This window comes from Polypterus senegalus, chromosome 2 (assembly GCF_016835505.1).
Source record: "Polypterus senegalus isolate Bchr_013 chromosome 2, ASM1683550v1, whole genome shotgun sequence".
NCBI classification, from domain to species: domain Eukaryota; kingdom Metazoa; phylum Chordata; class Cladistia; order Polypteriformes; family Polypteridae; genus Polypterus; species Polypterus senegalus.
The window spans coordinates 4340847-4357605 of record NC_053155.1 but is presented as its reverse complement, the minus strand read 5'-3'; the positions used below and the strand labels follow the sequence as shown (position 1 = coordinate 4357605).

General features: G+C 43.0%; 1 protein-coding gene across 1 annotated transcript in view; it reads right to left on the bottom strand.

Moving 5' to 3' along the window:
• LOC120521343 (NACHT, LRR and PYD domains-containing protein 3-like) overlaps positions 1-16759 on the bottom strand; it is an 84152-nt gene that overhangs the window by 48067 nt on the left and 19326 nt on the right. The window contains exons 5-6 of the mRNA XM_039743030.1: positions 1517-1567; positions 248-1427 (exon numbers count right to left, since the gene is read on the bottom strand). Coding sequence (XP_039598964.1) covers positions 248-1427; positions 1517-1567 — 1231 coding nt within the window. The remainder of the gene's footprint in view (positions 1-247; positions 1428-1516; positions 1568-16759) is intronic.

Sequence of the window (16759 nt, the reverse complement as noted above, 5' to 3'; positions counted from 1 at the left end):
GCACGAGGGGGCTTTAATGACTCTAAGAGTATGAAACAGATATGACAGCGTGAGGTCAGGAATGTTCAGACGAGTTGTAAAGGATCATCAAGAATAAGATGGCATAATTATCGTCTCATTAGCGGTTGACCTCACTTCCTATTGAGTAGGTGGGGCTTATTAGAAGGTCCTATGACAGTGGAGCTCAGTGTCCTGACACAAAGTGCCATTACTGACAGATAAAACTCGTCAAAGTCGCAACACTCACCAGACTTTACTGCAGTAGCTGAGCCCCGGCTCCAGTCTCTTGATGCACTCGGTGGTCAGAGGTGTCTCTGACAGGTTAAGTTCTTTAAGCTCTCCACAGCAGCTGATGACAGCGGCCAGCACAGCACAGTCCACAGCAGATAAAGTTGTGCTTCTAAAGTTCATCTTTAAATCAATTGTGTATCTAATTAACTCCTTATTCTGAGTCTCACAGAGCCAGTGACCTACTTGCAGAGCTTCACTTTTGGCCTTTTCAGGTGTCATGAAGTGGCTTTTCAACACAGAGCAGATCATCCAGCAGTACGAGGGGAGGAAGCACATTGAGTACAGGATGGTGTTCTTCTTCACATACTGAAAAGCCTCAGCAGCCTGAGCAGTGTCACCAAAGAACTTCTTACAGTACATCAGCCTTTGTTTAGGGAAGAACCCCAGGATCTCTACAAACTGATCGACTCTTTCCATGTCCAGGGCTTCCAGGGCTGTTGGTCTGCTTGTTATCAGGACTGAACAGCCCTTCAGTAATGTCCGACTGACCAGGCTGGTGACCAGGATGTGGACAGGCACCTCAACGTCTGGGTTTGAGCAGGGCTGACTCTGGGTGAAGTCCAGTTTGTGTTTGTACTCATCCAGCCCATCGAATATAAACAGGAGAGTTTCAGGATTCTTCAGAACGTCTTTCAGTGGATCATTCCTGAGATATTTATAGTGCCTTTCAATCAGTTTGGTCAGTGACATTTGTGGCTCATTCTCATTGTCTAGGAGGTTAAGCTCTCTAAATTTAAACAGGAACACAAATGCAAACCTCTGGTACTGAGTGTCTCTGGCCCAGTCATACATGATCTTCTGAATCATGGTGGTCTTCCCTATTCTGGCCATCCCACTGACCACTATGATGTTGACTGGATTTCCACTTACAGGACTTTTCCTAAACAGTTGCTCAATCCAGATTTGGTCACATTTCTCTGCTGCTCCTTTCTTCATGAGCTCTTCATGGATCCTTCCAGTTTTTGTAAGTTCATGTTCAGTCTCCTTATGGTTTCTAGGGTCCTGTTCAACAGCCACCAACTCTGTGTATCGAGTCTCAAAGCCCACAGCTGTGGTGTGTGGATCTCCAGGAGAAGCCTGAGCTTCCAGAGTTCTTGTGGATTCATTCACAGCCTGTCTGTGTGTCTCGTGGAGGTCTGGAAGTCAAAATGAGAATAAATGAGGAGACCTGATGAGCACAGGACTGGAGGAACTGCTGAGCAGATGTGTAAAAGAAAGGAGTTACCTTTAATATGAGGCTTGTTTCTGATGTCAGTCTCCTCTAAGAGCTTCATTCCTGTGATAAAAGAAATAAAGACAAACGGGTCAATCACAGCAGTGAGGGGTGCCATCCTGGACGAAGCTTTACTTCCTTTAAAATATGAAGTTTTGAACTTTATAAAACCGGGCTCTATAATTGTAAATGTGTATAAATTTGATGAATTGGTGATAGACATATAATGGGACATGAGGGTCAGACCAGTGATAAGTACCCAGTTTGTTTGGAAGATGTAAGTCATTCACATGAAGGAGACATCAGAAATTAGAAAATTGACAGAGTAGAATAGTGGGCATATCGAGGGTAATGCCAATGTAAAGAGTCTAGAGCAAAACACAGACAGGATGGACGAATCAGAACATCGGAGTACTGGACATTTGAGCAATGTACAAAACAGGCCAATTCAAATTACAACATATCACTTTTCACATTTACTTACATTAAACGTCACTGTCTACAAATCTCCCCACTCCTGTGTTCTTTTTAGGTTCTTCTCTAATAATTCAACTAATTCTTCATTATCTGCCCTTCCATCTGATATGTTATGATTGTGAAATTTTACTTATGATAGTTTTATCAGATTGTTTATGTAGTGTATATTATAAAGAGCACCAACTCCAGCACTGACCCCTGAAGGACACCACTTTTAACGTCACCTCATTCAGAAGAAGTCAACCAACCAAGTCCATCAAGCAAAGACACTGAATAATTCAATGGGTCCTCTTATTTAACAAGATGCTCTGTTTCTCTGTAATCTTCTGTTTCTCAACATGTGAGTACAGGACATTCCTGTGACTGATATCTGATGTTTCTCTTGTCCTGTCAACAGGAGAGGGTGTAATAACGACAATCTTCGACTGCTTCTTCAAGCCACTCCTTTAGAGACTCCCTTCCTCTTGGCAAGTGGAACTGTCAGTCTGAAGTAGATAAAGCGGACTTTATACTAACATTGGCCACCCAATGTGTTCTCAAGGTTGTGGCATTGACTGAGATATGGATACATCCAGAAAATTTGGCAACACCTACAGCACTTTCCCTCAGAGCTTATGCTAAGGAGCTTCAATGAGATGGACATGCTTCTATCCTCCATCCCAGATGCAGGTAATATGCCTCATTCGGGACTCCATGAGCAACTGCTCATTCGACACAAAGTCAAACCAACTGTACCCAAGGATTTTCCGGAGAGACACAGTACCAATGGAGTCCAGTCTTCGTCTCAGGTCACTGGATAGCATCCATGTCTCGCAACCATATAGCAAGACAGGAAGCACCAGAAGACCAAAAGACTCTAAAAGACTCCACAGACCACCAACTGACAAAACTGGCAAACTGCTGGACTTGTTCTCTCACAGAACTGCACCCCCACAAAATGAACTATTACTACACTTACACAAATCAGACCACTTTTCAGTTCAGCTCTCCATTTTTTTCCAGCTTCTCCCATTAAAGTTCATCCCACTGTGTCCTTCTGCTGTCACCTCAGCTCACTCTATCTCACCAGTTTCTCTTCTTTAGTCTCCTCTGCTCTCCCACAAGAGAAAGACTTTCTGAGACTGAAGGTCATAAAGCATATGAAACTATTTTTGGACAAAGGCAGAACCGTAACAACAGTTATGTGGAGGTTCCACCTGCAGCTGAAGTCACTTCAGTACACATGTACTGTGTCAGTGTGTCAGTGTCGATCAATCACAGGAAGCTCTGCAGTCTGCTTGTGACTTTACACTGTAGTAAGTAAATAAATCAAGCTAAATAACATTCAACCTGGCTTTTAAATAAGTAACATGTTGTCACACACATACACTTAGGAGGCAGTCAACATGTCCTCAGGTGAGTGAAGAATTAACAGATGGGAGGTTGTACTGTGGTAATGATGCCTCTCTCTCTGACCTTGCAGAAATCAAGATGACAAATAGTACAATACCTGCACCAATCCAGATCTATGAAAATGGCGATTCATCCACTTACTCTACAACGTTACTTCCGGTTCAGCATGATGATGTCACTTCCTGTCCTCTTCAGATGACGTCACTTTCCGGCTCAGCGTGATGATGTCACTTCCGGCTCTCTTGAGATGACGTCACTTCCGGCTCAACGTGATGACGTCACTTCTGGTCCTCTTCCTATGACGTCACTTCCAGTCTCCTCCCGATGATGTCACTTCCGTTATGATTCATTTCCGACCGCCATTTTCTTATGACATAAAAAGCCATTTCAAAAGCCAAACGATTGTCGAATGTTTGATATTTTTTCTGGCTTTTTGACCAACGAAATTGCTTCAGCAATATACGGGGCTTATTCCCCAACACTTCAACTTTGTCTTGTGACCTTAAGATATCACAATTGGCGTAGCCGGCAGGATTTTTACTTTATTTCAGGATGTCAGAGGGACAGGACCTGAACGCCGTTCTGAACACTTTGATGGCCGAATTACAGCAAGTGAAGCTTCAATTCGACATGAGGACCCGATTGGCTGAATCAGAACCTCGAGCGGCTGCAGCAACAAGAGTGGAAACATTGCGGTCTGTACCTCCTTTATTAACTTATTTAACGGAAGATGATGATGTTGAGACCTACTTCCTGGTTTTCGAACGCAACGCTAAACGCAATGCAGGGCCGCAGACAAAATGGGCTTACATTCTGGCGCCCTATCTGAAGGGGGAAGCGCAGAAGGTTTACTATGAGCTCACTGAGGAGTAGGCTGCCAATTATGAGTTCCTAAAAAGAGAGATTTTTAAACACTACGGTGTATCGGCGGCACAGCAGGCGAGAGAATGGCGAGCATTGAGGTTTGAACCCGAACAATCCATTCGTACCCAAGTATATGAGGTATGGGGAAAAGTGGGCAGATGGCTAAGGCCAGAGGTTAATAGTGTCCAAAGGATGGACGAGTTGTTAACGATCAAGACCTTTATTGATGCTTTGCCTGAGAAGCTTGCCCAGCAGGTCCACAAACAAGAGGTTACCTCGATGGATAACCTCATTGAGGTCGTGGTGCGCCATTGGGTGGCCTGTAAATCAGAGGGTTCAGAACGGTCCTCTCGTTCAACCCGACAGGTTCGTGTACCTTATTCCTAGCCCAGCCATCTAATCCAGACATCTCCACCAGGAAAAAAGAGATACCAAGCAATCCCCCGCGCTGTTTCAAGTGTGGAGGGTTGCGTCATTTGTTTACTGCTTGCCCGTCACCAGAGCCGATGGATTGCTCATTAGGAAAGGGAGAGAGGTATTGTGCTATCGTCACCCCTTTATCTTTTCCATATATGGGAACAGTAATTGTAAATGGTTATAAAGTCACTGCGATGTTTGACTCCGGGAGTAACATATCCATTGTTGCTCGCCGTTATGTTTTACTGCGATATTGGGTGAATCATAAAATTAGTTTAAAGTGTATACATGGAGACACTCGATATTATAGAGCTGTCTCCTGTATAATTACAGTAGATAATGTAATGAAGACCATGGTAGTGGCAGTTATGACCGATCCACCTTTTCCCGTTATATTGGAACGTGATTGGTCTCATAATCAAAGCAGTATACAAGATGTTGTTCCTGTTGTTAAAGAAGGCATGGTAGTGGAGAAAGCTGATAATAATCCAACTGCCTCAACGCCGTGTACAAGCTCCCATAATATCCCCTCAGATAGTTTAGCAGATGGAGACTAAGAAACATCAGGCACTACAAGAGGAGATACACCCCTTGCAGGACCTATTGTAACTGAAGCTCCGCCCATCCTTGTAGCTGAGGATCCCATTGGCGATTTGGTTTCACAATTTAAAATTACACCTTCCTCCTTTAAATGGGAGAAGTGGAATGACAATTCCCTAAAGTTTGCTAGAAATGCAGTGGTTTCAGTAAACGGACATATGTCTGTGAATCCCTTACCTCGAATGCCCTACTTTGTTATAAAAAATGATCTGTTATATCGCGTGGCTGAACATGACCAGGAAATAAGAACATTATTATTAATTCCCCGTACTTTTCTTCTTTATGTGTGCGAGTTAGCGCATGCTCATTTACTCGGATCTCATTTGGGGATTGATAAAACCTTAGAACGTATTAAGTTCAGATTGTATTGGCCAGGAATAAATGAGGAGGTCCATCATTTCTGCGCTTCATGTCCGGAGTGTCAGATTTGACAGATTCCTAAGAGGGACCGTGCTCCTCTTATTCCTCTTCCTTTAACCCCTTATCAAGCGGGGTCATTTTTGCTAAATCGCTTGTAATTTGACCTCTCCAAATTAGAATCATTGCTGTTATTGAACTATCTGGAGTATAAACACATGTTTGGTCTCTTTGTAAAGGTTACATTCTCTAGTTTCACCCTTAGTAGTCAGAATCACTGTAGGTGTGACTGATCAAAAGTTATGCACATTAGAACTCACAGAAAAATATTTTTTTTTGTTCTCGCCTTTTTGTGAAAATAAAGGCCTCTATAGCTGCAGTAGGTAGGTGGGGACAGAAACACACTATGTACCAACAGAATAACTTGTTGACTACTCACATTTTAAATTTGAAAAGAATACCTGTAAAAATGACATTTTTACACCATTTTTTATGTGGGCATGTCCATGTGCTTTTTAGAGGGACCTATGGTTTATCCATTATCCACATTTTGAAACGTATGGAAAAAGTATAACTTTTGAATGCTTCAACCCACAGATATCAATGAGGGCTCTACTGAAAGCTTACACCTAAAGGAATCTATATCTACACACAGTGTCACTCTATTAGTTATGGAAATTCATATTCCATAATAAAAACAATAAAAAATACACATTTCAATATAAAAATAGTCAAAACAAGTCTTATGGGCCAAAAAAAATATATATTTTATTTTTTACTTTTTTAATAAAATGCACACAAACTATATACATTTTTACAAACTGTTACAACACAGCTCAGCTGTTTTCCATGTGCCACTGATTGTAGCAATCCCTAGCAGGCAGAAAGCACAAGGGCGTGTCACATGTCGCTCTCTGCCATTAGACGTCACCTGGTCCGATTGATCACTGTCACGCCGCGTACATGCCTCTACTTCTTCATCGAGAGTGTATTTACATTTATCTTTACGTTTATCCATATTTAAAATGCGAAAAAACTTGGTGAAATCACAATAAACAACCACGCACCAAGTCTGCAGACTGGCACAAATGCCAGCTTCGCACAGCTCCCTTCGGTTTTGTTTACAAGTTGGTATGGCAAGTTACATATCGACGTGCTCAGCTGCTCATTGGCTGTAAGTTTGGAGTGTCACTCACAGCGTCCAATCAAACTTGTAGATTCTACCAGGGTTTGGAGTTGTGCGTCATCGTTCAGCTATCTGTGACACTCGTTGGCTATACGAGGTGCCAGTCACCCCCCAGACCCCTCATAATTGGCCAACTTAGGTGTCAATCAGAAGCTAACACTTCCGTGTAACATGCTTTAGCATGGTTATTACCAGACAGAAACAAATTACGTCTGATATGACCAATAGAAATGAACAAAAATGTCGGAGCTAGTCTCAAGTTAAGAAACGTTTTCTGGAGTTTTTGTCTCTTTGAGGATCTATCGTGTGTTTTGGACCTAATCGTTTTACTGGATTATATTCCCTGGAGCCTTACGGACAGAATGAGATCAATATTGCTCAGAAATATTGATGTTTGACTTGCAGAGAGCCTTCAAAGGTAGTCAAAGGTAGGAAAAGACAGCTCTTAAAAGTATTTACTTCTCTGTAAAAAAGGATTTAGTGTCAGTGCTGTGGTTGTTGTGTGTCAAAATGGTTTATATCATCGGAAAGACGAGACTCTGAATTTTCATTTGATGTGTAGTGTGTCGAGGTGCATGACAGAGGGACATGCACACATGGCTGTGACATGGCTGTGACGTCGTCCAATCGTCGTTATGTACCGGGACCGGTACGTGTGCATGTAATCGACATTCCCTTTGAAAGAGTTGGAATTGACCTCATAGGACCCATTGAACCTTCACTCTGAGGTCATATATATATTCTGGTTCTAGTGGATTATGCCACGCGATTTCCAGAGGCTGTTCCTTTGCGCTCAGCTACGTCTAAAATAATCGCTCAGGAATTGGTAGGGATATTCGCGCGTGTGGCGATTCCCTAAAGAGGTTTTAACTGACCAAGGAACTCCTTTCACATCGGAGACGTTCAGGGAGGTTGCTAAGTTACTGCGCATTAAACATCTGAAAACATCGGTCTATCACCCACAGACGGATGGCTTGGTGGAATGATTTAATCAAACTCTCAAACAGATGTTACGCAAGGTAGTTAGCGAGGATGGCCATAACTGGGATCAGTTACTGCCCCTCGTCCTCTTTGCTTATCAGGAAGTCCCACAGACCTCTACAGGGTTTTCTCCTTTTGAACTCCTATACGGAAGACAACCTCAGGGTCTATTGGATATGTTAAAAGAAGGTTGGGAAAAGGAGGTCCTACCAACCTCTAATATTTTGGAATACATCGCGCAATTACGTGACAGATTAAATAAGATTCGTCTGGTACTAAAAGAGCACATGGAGAAAGCTCAAGCACCTCAGTCGCGATATTATAATCGTAACACCGCCCTTCGTGAATTCTGGCCGGGGGATCGTGTTATGGTGGTCATGCCTACTTCTCATTCAAAACAGTTGGCTCATTGGCAAGGGCCTTATGAAATTAAAAGAACGAAAAGGGCTTGTCGACTATTTGGTTAAACCACCTAATCGTCGGCCAAGTAAGCATGTTTACCATATTAATTTGCTGAAACCGTGGAAGGACAGAGACTCTGAGCCTCTCTCCGGACAGCTATGCTCCCTTTTTGCTGGATATCAACCTCTTAATTTCTTGGGAACAACGACAAGAGCTGGAATCAGCTATCTTGTCCATCCCGGAAGTGGTTAGTGAGCTACCCGGTCGCACTGAACTGATTGAACATGACATTGTTATTGATCCAGGGGTGGTTGTCAGAGAACGCCCATATAAGCTTCCTGAAGCAAAGAAGAATGAAGTGGATTTGGAAATTAGATATATGCTAGAGATGGACATTATTGAAGAAAGTTACAGTCCATGGTCTAGTCCTATCGTCTTAATTCTTAAACCTGACGGGTCTTGGAGGTTCTGTAACGACTTAATCAGGTTTCTAAATTCGATGCATACCCTATGCCTAGAGTGGATGATCTTATCGAACGGCTAGGAAATGCCCAATTCTTAACTACACTTGACACGATGAAAGGGTACTGGCAAATTCCCTTACCATCTTCCGCAAAAGAGAAAACCGCATTTAGTACTCCTAGTGGACAGCGGCATTACAAGGTTTTCATGGGGCACCTGCAACTTTCCAGCGTCTGGTGGATACCCTGCTAAGTCCCCACAATTCATATAGTGCCGCCCTATTTGGATGACATTATCATCTATCCGGCACTTGGAAGGATCATGTAAAGCAGGTACTGGCTGTACTTACCATGCTAGCTCAAGCTGGACTTTGGATCAACCCAGAGAAGTGTTTCTTTGGATTGAAGGAAGCCAAATATCTAGGCTATCTAGTAGGTAGGGGGACGGTTCAACCACAGTGTTCCAAAATTGATGCCATTGTCAAGTGGCCCCGTCCAATTACAAAGAGGCAAGTACAAGCTTTCTTGGGGTTGGCGAGTTATTACCGTCGTTTTGTACCTCGTTTCTCCAAGAGGGCTACACCTCTCACAAATTTAACAAAGAAAAGGGCTCCCTTTAAAGTGGTATGGGATAAGACTACTGAAGCTGCATTTTGTGACCTTAAGTTGGCCCTTATGTCAACACCTGTTTTGAGATCTCCTGACTTTTCTTGTCCTTTTATTTTCCAGACCTATGCATCGGACACAGGATTGGGTGCCGTGTTGAGCCAATGCATCGACGGTGCTTAACACCCTGTTTTATTCCTCAGCCGGAAACTGTTGGATCGAGAGACTCGTTATGCAGCTGTGGAGAGGGAAGCTTTGGCGATAAAGTGGGCGGTGACACAACTTCGCTACTACCTGTTGGGACGAGAGTTTACTCTGGTGACGGACCATGCTGCTTTACAGTGGATGGCCCTGAATTGTGAGTCTAACCCTCGTGTCACCAGTTGGTTTTTGGATTTGCAACCTTACAGATTCAAGGTCACTTATCGCCGGGGATCCCTTCAAGACAACGCTGACGGACTCTCTTGTACGTTCGACCTCTCGGTGCAAGTCGCCCGACCCAATGGGTCTGGGCTGAAGGGGGGGCCATGTCACACACGTGCGCTTAGAAGGCAGTCAACATGTCCTCAGGTGAGTGAAGAATTAACAGATGGGGGGTTGTACTGTGGTAATGATGCCTCTCTCTCTGACCTTGCAGAAATAAAGAAAACAAATAGTACAATACCTGCACCAATCCAGATCTATGAAAATGGTGACTCATCCACTTCCTCCACAATGTCACTTCTTGTTCAGCATGATGATGTCCCTTCCGTTCCTCTTCAGATGATGTCACTTCCGGCTCAGCGTGATGACGTCACTTCCAGCTCTCTTGAGATGACGTCACTTCCGACTCAACGTGATGATGTCACTTCCGGTCCTCTGCCAATGACGTAACTTCCGGTCCCCTCCAGATGACGTCACTTCCGTTATGACTCGCTTCCGACCGCCATTTTCTTATGATATAAAAAGCCATTACAAAAGCCAAACGATTGTCGAATGTTTGATGTTTTTTCTGGATTTTTGACCAACAAAATCTCTTCAGCAATACATGCGGCTTATTCCATAACACTTCAACTTTGTCTTGTGACCTTAATATATCTCACATGTACATGTTTTTCATATGAAGACAATCACAAACACGCCTTTGCATGATACGTTGGTAGGCTCTGTAAGCCATGCTGTTTCATTCAAGGACAGGTGAGGGGCAGACTGACTGGCAGGACGATGCCCGACCTCTTGCCTCATCCAAACGGTGCCATCTTTCGCCTTTACGCCTGGTGCAGCTGTATTGTTCTTATATGTGAGTGGACGTTTCTTGTGGTGAGGGCTTCTGTTCTCTTTCTCTGATGTAGAACACTCATCTTCATCTGAGTTCTCCTCTGCTAAAACACGTCTTTATGTGAAAACAACAGTGCTAGATCGGGGTGAGCGTGAATGCGACTGAGAGAATAAAGTGAATAAAAAAAAGGCTAACCTTTACAGGTACTGTAAATTGACACTGTCTGTTACAGACACAAATCAAATGTCATTTTTAAATGTATAATAGTAAAAATAAGAGCAGCTCACTACTCAAAATGGTAATTCTGGAAAGCGCCTGGATTCAGTCTTGCGACCTGTTGATTACGAGTCAGCAGATCTTATACTAACCTGATTTCTTTTTCTTTGGTAATATTCTTGAATAAAAGAGCACTTGTTCTGTTATATTTGTACCTCTGGTGTAAGTGCTTATTTGATATTTGGACATCAGTCCTCACACATTATAAATTTCATATCAAAATTTTGTTGTTTGCTGGGCGGTCGGTGGGCAATACAAAGAGATAGATGACCTCATAAAACAAAGTGGTAAGCTGTCCAAACATTCGATCAATCGTGTGTCAATAACAGAGATTGAAGATATGTTGCTGCAACAGTATAACACAGATTTCCAGAGCGCAGCTGTGAAGAAAAGGAGGAGATGTCACAGGAGGACATCAAGTTAATGTGCATAGCCTCAGAATCAGTGAGACAGGTAGGTGGCCACTATTGTTTAAAATTTGCCTTTGAAGGATGAAATTAAAATGCCAAACAATCACTGTATTGCTGAGCAGCATGCCGTTGGACTCAAGAGAAAACTGAACAAAAATTCAGGTTTTCACAAAGACTATAAAACATTCATGAGAGACATTATTGAGAAAGGTTACGCTGTCAAGGTACAAAAAGAAAGCCTGAATTACAATGAAGGCAGAGTATGGTACATCACGGTGTGTACCATCCAAAGAAAAATAAGATTCGAGTGGTCTTTGATTGCACTGCCACCTACCAGGGGACTTCACTTAATGAATAATTACTAAAAGACCCTGACCTAAATAACACACTCATTGGAGTCTTTACAAGATTCAGAAAGGAGCCAGTAGCCCTAATGGCAGACATTAAGTCAATGTTCTACCAAGTTAAAGTACCAGATAAAGACACTGATGTCTTGTGCTTTTTATGGTGGCCTGAAGGTAATCTAAGCAGAAACATGGAAGAATTTAAAATGACAGTACATCTTTTTGGTGCTACTTCTTCACCCAGTTGTGCTTCTTATGCTTTGTGTAGAACAGCTGAAGATGCCTGAGATACATTTCCGGAGGAAGCTGTTAACACCGTTCTCAATAACGTCTATGTAGATGATTGTTTAAAGTCGGTGGCAACAGAAGAACAAGCAATAAAGCTGGCAAAGGACCGCCAAGCTCTATGCCATAGAGGTGGATTTCATTTGACTAAGTGGGTGAGTAACAACAGAGCAGTTTTATTGTCTATTCCTGAAGAAGACAGAGCTCATGAACAAAAGGTCTTAGACTTGAGCCACAGTCTTCTTCCTACAGAACGTGCCCTGGGTGTCCAGTGGTGCACAGAAACAGACAGTTTCAAATTTCAGATGAAGTTACAAAACAAGCCCACTACAAGGCGTGGTATTCTGTCTGTTGTTAGCTCAGTTTATGATCCACTTGGCTTTCTAGCACCACCATACTGCCAGCAAAGCTTATTCTAAGAGAAATGTGTGAAAGCAAATGTGGATGGGATGAAGAAGTAGAAGTCAAACTCATTCAGAAATGGAAAAAATGAATGGATGACTTAGAGTTACTTACAGACTATAAAGTGAACAGATGCATCAAATCTGTTTGGTTTGGAACCATAAGGTCAGCACAAATGCACCATTTTGCAGATGCCAGTGAAGATGGATATGGCACTGTCGCATATCGTCTCCTGACTAACAAAGAAGGCAAAAAACATTGTTCATTGGTGATGGGGGAGTCAAGAGTTGCACCATTGAAGCAGGTCACGACTCCAAGATTAGACCTGACAGCAGTCGTTGTGGCAGTCAAAGTGCTAAAAGGTGAGCTTCATCTACATTTTGGACTGACAGCACCTCAGTGCTAAAATACATTTCAAATGAAAGCACTCGATTCAAGACCTTTGTTGCCAACAGAATCTCCGTGATCAGAGATCATTCACAACCTTCACAATGGAGGTACGTCACATCTGCCCTCAATCCGGCTGATCAAGCATCCAGAGGGCTAAGCATAGAAAACTTTCTCAGAAGCACCACATGGTCACAAGGTCCAAGTTTGTTACTGAAGCCTGAACACGAGTGGCCAAACAGACCAGATCAACTGAACGATTCAGTTTCTGAAGATGATCCAGAAGTTAAAATCTGTGCAGTTAACATGACAAGAACAGAGGAGGCGACCGAGCCCACCAACAAACTAATCACTCACTTTTCAGATTGGCCAAGCTTGAAGAAAGCAGTGGCTTGGCTCCTCAAGTTTAAAGACATACTGCTGCACATAAAAAAGAAAAACACTTCAACTAGAAGTCAGTCAATCTGAAAGTAATCCAGAAGAACAAAAATCACTCATCACAAAGCACATGAAAAGGTACAAACTGACTTTAAAACCAAACCTGATGTACTTTACAAGACTCGACTAAAGCTGAAACAGAGCTCATCCGCCCCAGTCAACTACAAGAATTTCCAGAAGAATTAAAGGCTTAAAAAAAAGGCTTGTGTAAAAAAGAACAGTCAAATCTATAAACTTGACCCGATCATACAAGATGGAATACTGAGAGTTGGAGGAAGACTCAACAAAGCTGCAATGCCAGATGAAGCAAAACATTCTGCGATTCTTCATTCATAAAGAAATCGGACATTGTGGGTGCAATTATAGGCTAGCACTACTATGTCAGAAATACTGGATACCTCAAGCAATCTCCACAGTCAGAAAAATCATTTCAAAGTGCACAACATGCAGAAGATACAATTAGAGAGCAGGAGAGCAAAAAAATGTCATATTTGTCAGAAGTTCGCTTGTTACCTGACCAACCACCGCTCACTAATGTTGGAGTTGATTCTTTTGGTTCCTTTCAAGTCAAAAGAGGACAAAGTCTGGTCAAGAGGTACGGAGTAATCTTCACAGCTTAGACTCTGATTCTTGTATCCATGTCATTCGCTGATTCATGTGCTCAGATAATGGAACAAAGTTTATTAGAGCAGAAAGAGCTCTACGTGAAGTAATTAAAAATATAGACCAAGAAATAAATCAGCAACGGTAAGATGAAGAAAGAAATCAAATAGATGTTCAATCCACCATCAGCCTCTCATCAAGGTGAAGTGCAGGAGAGACAAATCAGAAGCATAAAAAAGATTCTAAACTCAACACTAAACCAACAGACACTTGATGATGAAAGTCTACAAACAGTGATGTGTGAAGCTAAATCAGTCATCACACCCATTCACTTGCTGGTAGACACAACCTGACATGCCACCTGAACTCTAGTCTAAAAATGACAAGCGCACTCAGAGACGCTGGAAGTAACTTCAATACACAGTTGGTTTGTTTTGGAAAAGATGGACTAAGGAGTACCTGCCAATACTTCAGGAGCGTCAAAAATGGCTTACAGTAAGAAGAAACTTGTGCCTCCTCCAGACCGAGTTGGGGCGTCCGTCCTGGTTATGCAGGGGGCCTCGAGTAGGGGGCTTTGAAGCCCAGCCCTGTAGGGACCCGTGGCCACCGCCAGGCGGCGCCCCAGTGCCTGTTTATCCTGGGAACAGCGGCGGCGGGGAAGGCGACGGGGAGACCGGGCGGCTTCCGAGTGCGCAGCCGGCACTACCACACAGGGGTGTGGCCACCGTTAAGTGCCGGGAAGCGGATGGAGCCCATCCGGGTTCCCCATAAAAGGGGCCGCCTCCCTCCAGTCATTGGTGGATGTCGGGAGGAAGCAGACAGAGCTGAAGAGAGAGGGCGGGAGGCGGCCAGGAAGGCACAAGAGACTGTGGGCCTGGACATTGGGGAAATCGGTGCAAGAAGGCACTGGGGGTGCACGTGAGCAATTTGTAAATAATATTATTGTAAATAAGCGGTGTGTGGGTGAAAATATGCTGTCCGTCTGTTTGTGCCAGGGCCAGCATTCACAGGAGGTTAATTGTAGATGATGCTGCACCCCGCAATTCCTGAGTAATTAAAGGAGCGACTCATCAAGACAATGGCAGATGGCAAAGGGGCAGTCATAAGAGTTTGTGTGCAGCACACTGGACAGACCTGTGAATAAACTGGGCCTGCTGCGTGAAACAACCAACATTTAAAATAAGAAATCCTTAAATGTTTGTTTGCAGTGTTATTATTAGTGACTTGAAAACTATAGTTAATATAAAAGTAAAGTTAGTGGCTCTTATTAACACTAGAATTACCAGAGCCTACGAAAAAACTCGTAATTCCGTCCCACCTTAAACTGCTTCTTAAATCCCTCCACACCTCTCCAGCCAGCGTCCTTTGTTCTCTAAATGTGTTGATAAAGAGAAGCTAGGAGCAGCCGGCTATTCCATCCCCACCAATTTAGAACGTGCACGAACTTCTCTCAGCTCATGCCTTGATTGAGTATCTGGGAGTGAAGTGGAGTTTTAGAGTGGAAATAATAGATCGTTGTTTGGAACACACGCATTTCATGTCTGTTCCGTTTCTACAGTAATCTGTGTCAACACATTGTTACAACAGAAACTTTTTTATATTCTAGTAGTAGATGACAAAATGTAGGCATAAACTATATAATGTATGAAGCCTGAAGTCCAAATAGCAAAGAAACATTTTCACAAGAATAACACAATTGCACTTTTATTCAAACATATAACTGCAGAAACAAAAGCCGCCTTAACATGCGACATTGACACCAGTTTACTGTAACTGACTCCGTGGTTCAATAGACTCAGCCCCGCTTGGAATCAAGGGGTCACGGGTTCGATCCTGCCCCTCCTTTTGAGAAGTAAACTGCTCTTAGTCTTACTGTTTTAGAATAAAAGCATACATTTGATTTCAGTCTGTAACAGCCGGTGCAATTTATGATCTTTGTAAAGGTTAGCTTTTTTTTTATTCACTTTTCACTCTCTCAGTCGCGTTCAGAATCAATCCATACAACCCCATCTGACACGGCTGTTTTCACTAAAGGCAGCTATAGCTCTGCAGTGTACCACGATGCATACTAACGCTACCCCCGGTTCTGACACACAAGCGCTGGCGAAGCTGCCTTCTTGTATCTCACCGTCACTTGCTTTTCTTTTTATTCAGTTTTATTGAGTGTTCCTGCCAGTCCCCGCATGTTGCTGTATGCTTTTTCTTTTGTACTCCAGGACATGCAGAGGAAAGAATGGTAAAGACCAGTAACCGGCGCTATATGCAATCATCAGACACTCCCCATCTGCCCGTGTCGTTCAAACACAGGAACATATATTGGTGTAAAAGTATAACAAAAGTGCACTTTTATTCAAGTGCACTTTTTCCATCGCCTTTTCCTGTAAGAAGCAATGTACACACTTCTCTCTATGCTGTGGTTTCTATTACACACCTGAAAGAAAGAGACAATATATGTGAAAATATAATCGCACTAATGCAATATTATTTGAAAAGCGAACAGCGTCAGATCGGGTGTGAATTTATGCAGGAACTGGAAATTCTCTGATGCGGGACCTTCCCCCAGGGAAGAAAGTACAGTGTCAGGTGCTCATTCAGTGTAATAGAAACCATAGCACAGAGAGGTGTGTACACGGCAACAAGTACATGTGTCGTAAATGTAGGAAGGACGGTCCTTGGGTGTGTGGGAACTGTTAATATTTGAATGTGATGATTTTATATAGCACGGAATGAAAATCTGCACTTCTTAGCATTGCACCATGCAAGCTGTCGTATCAATCGCCTACTGTAACTTGCTTTCTTTTTCTTGGTTATACAGGTAGTTTTGAATAAAAGTGCACTTGTTTTGTTTGCGAAATGAAGTGTCTGCGTGCACTTTTCGTGGCATTACATGTGTATTTTTTGAGCATGCCCGTTTGAGCAGTATAAAAGTATTGAAAAGTATAACAAAACAACGGGCACATGGGGAGCGTCTGATGATTGCATATAGCGCCGAACTTACTGCTCTTTACTATTCTCTCCTCTGCGTGCCTGGAGTACAAAAGAAACAGAATACAGGCGCTATAGCTCTGTGCTGTACCACGATGCATACTAACGCCCCACCCGGTTCTGA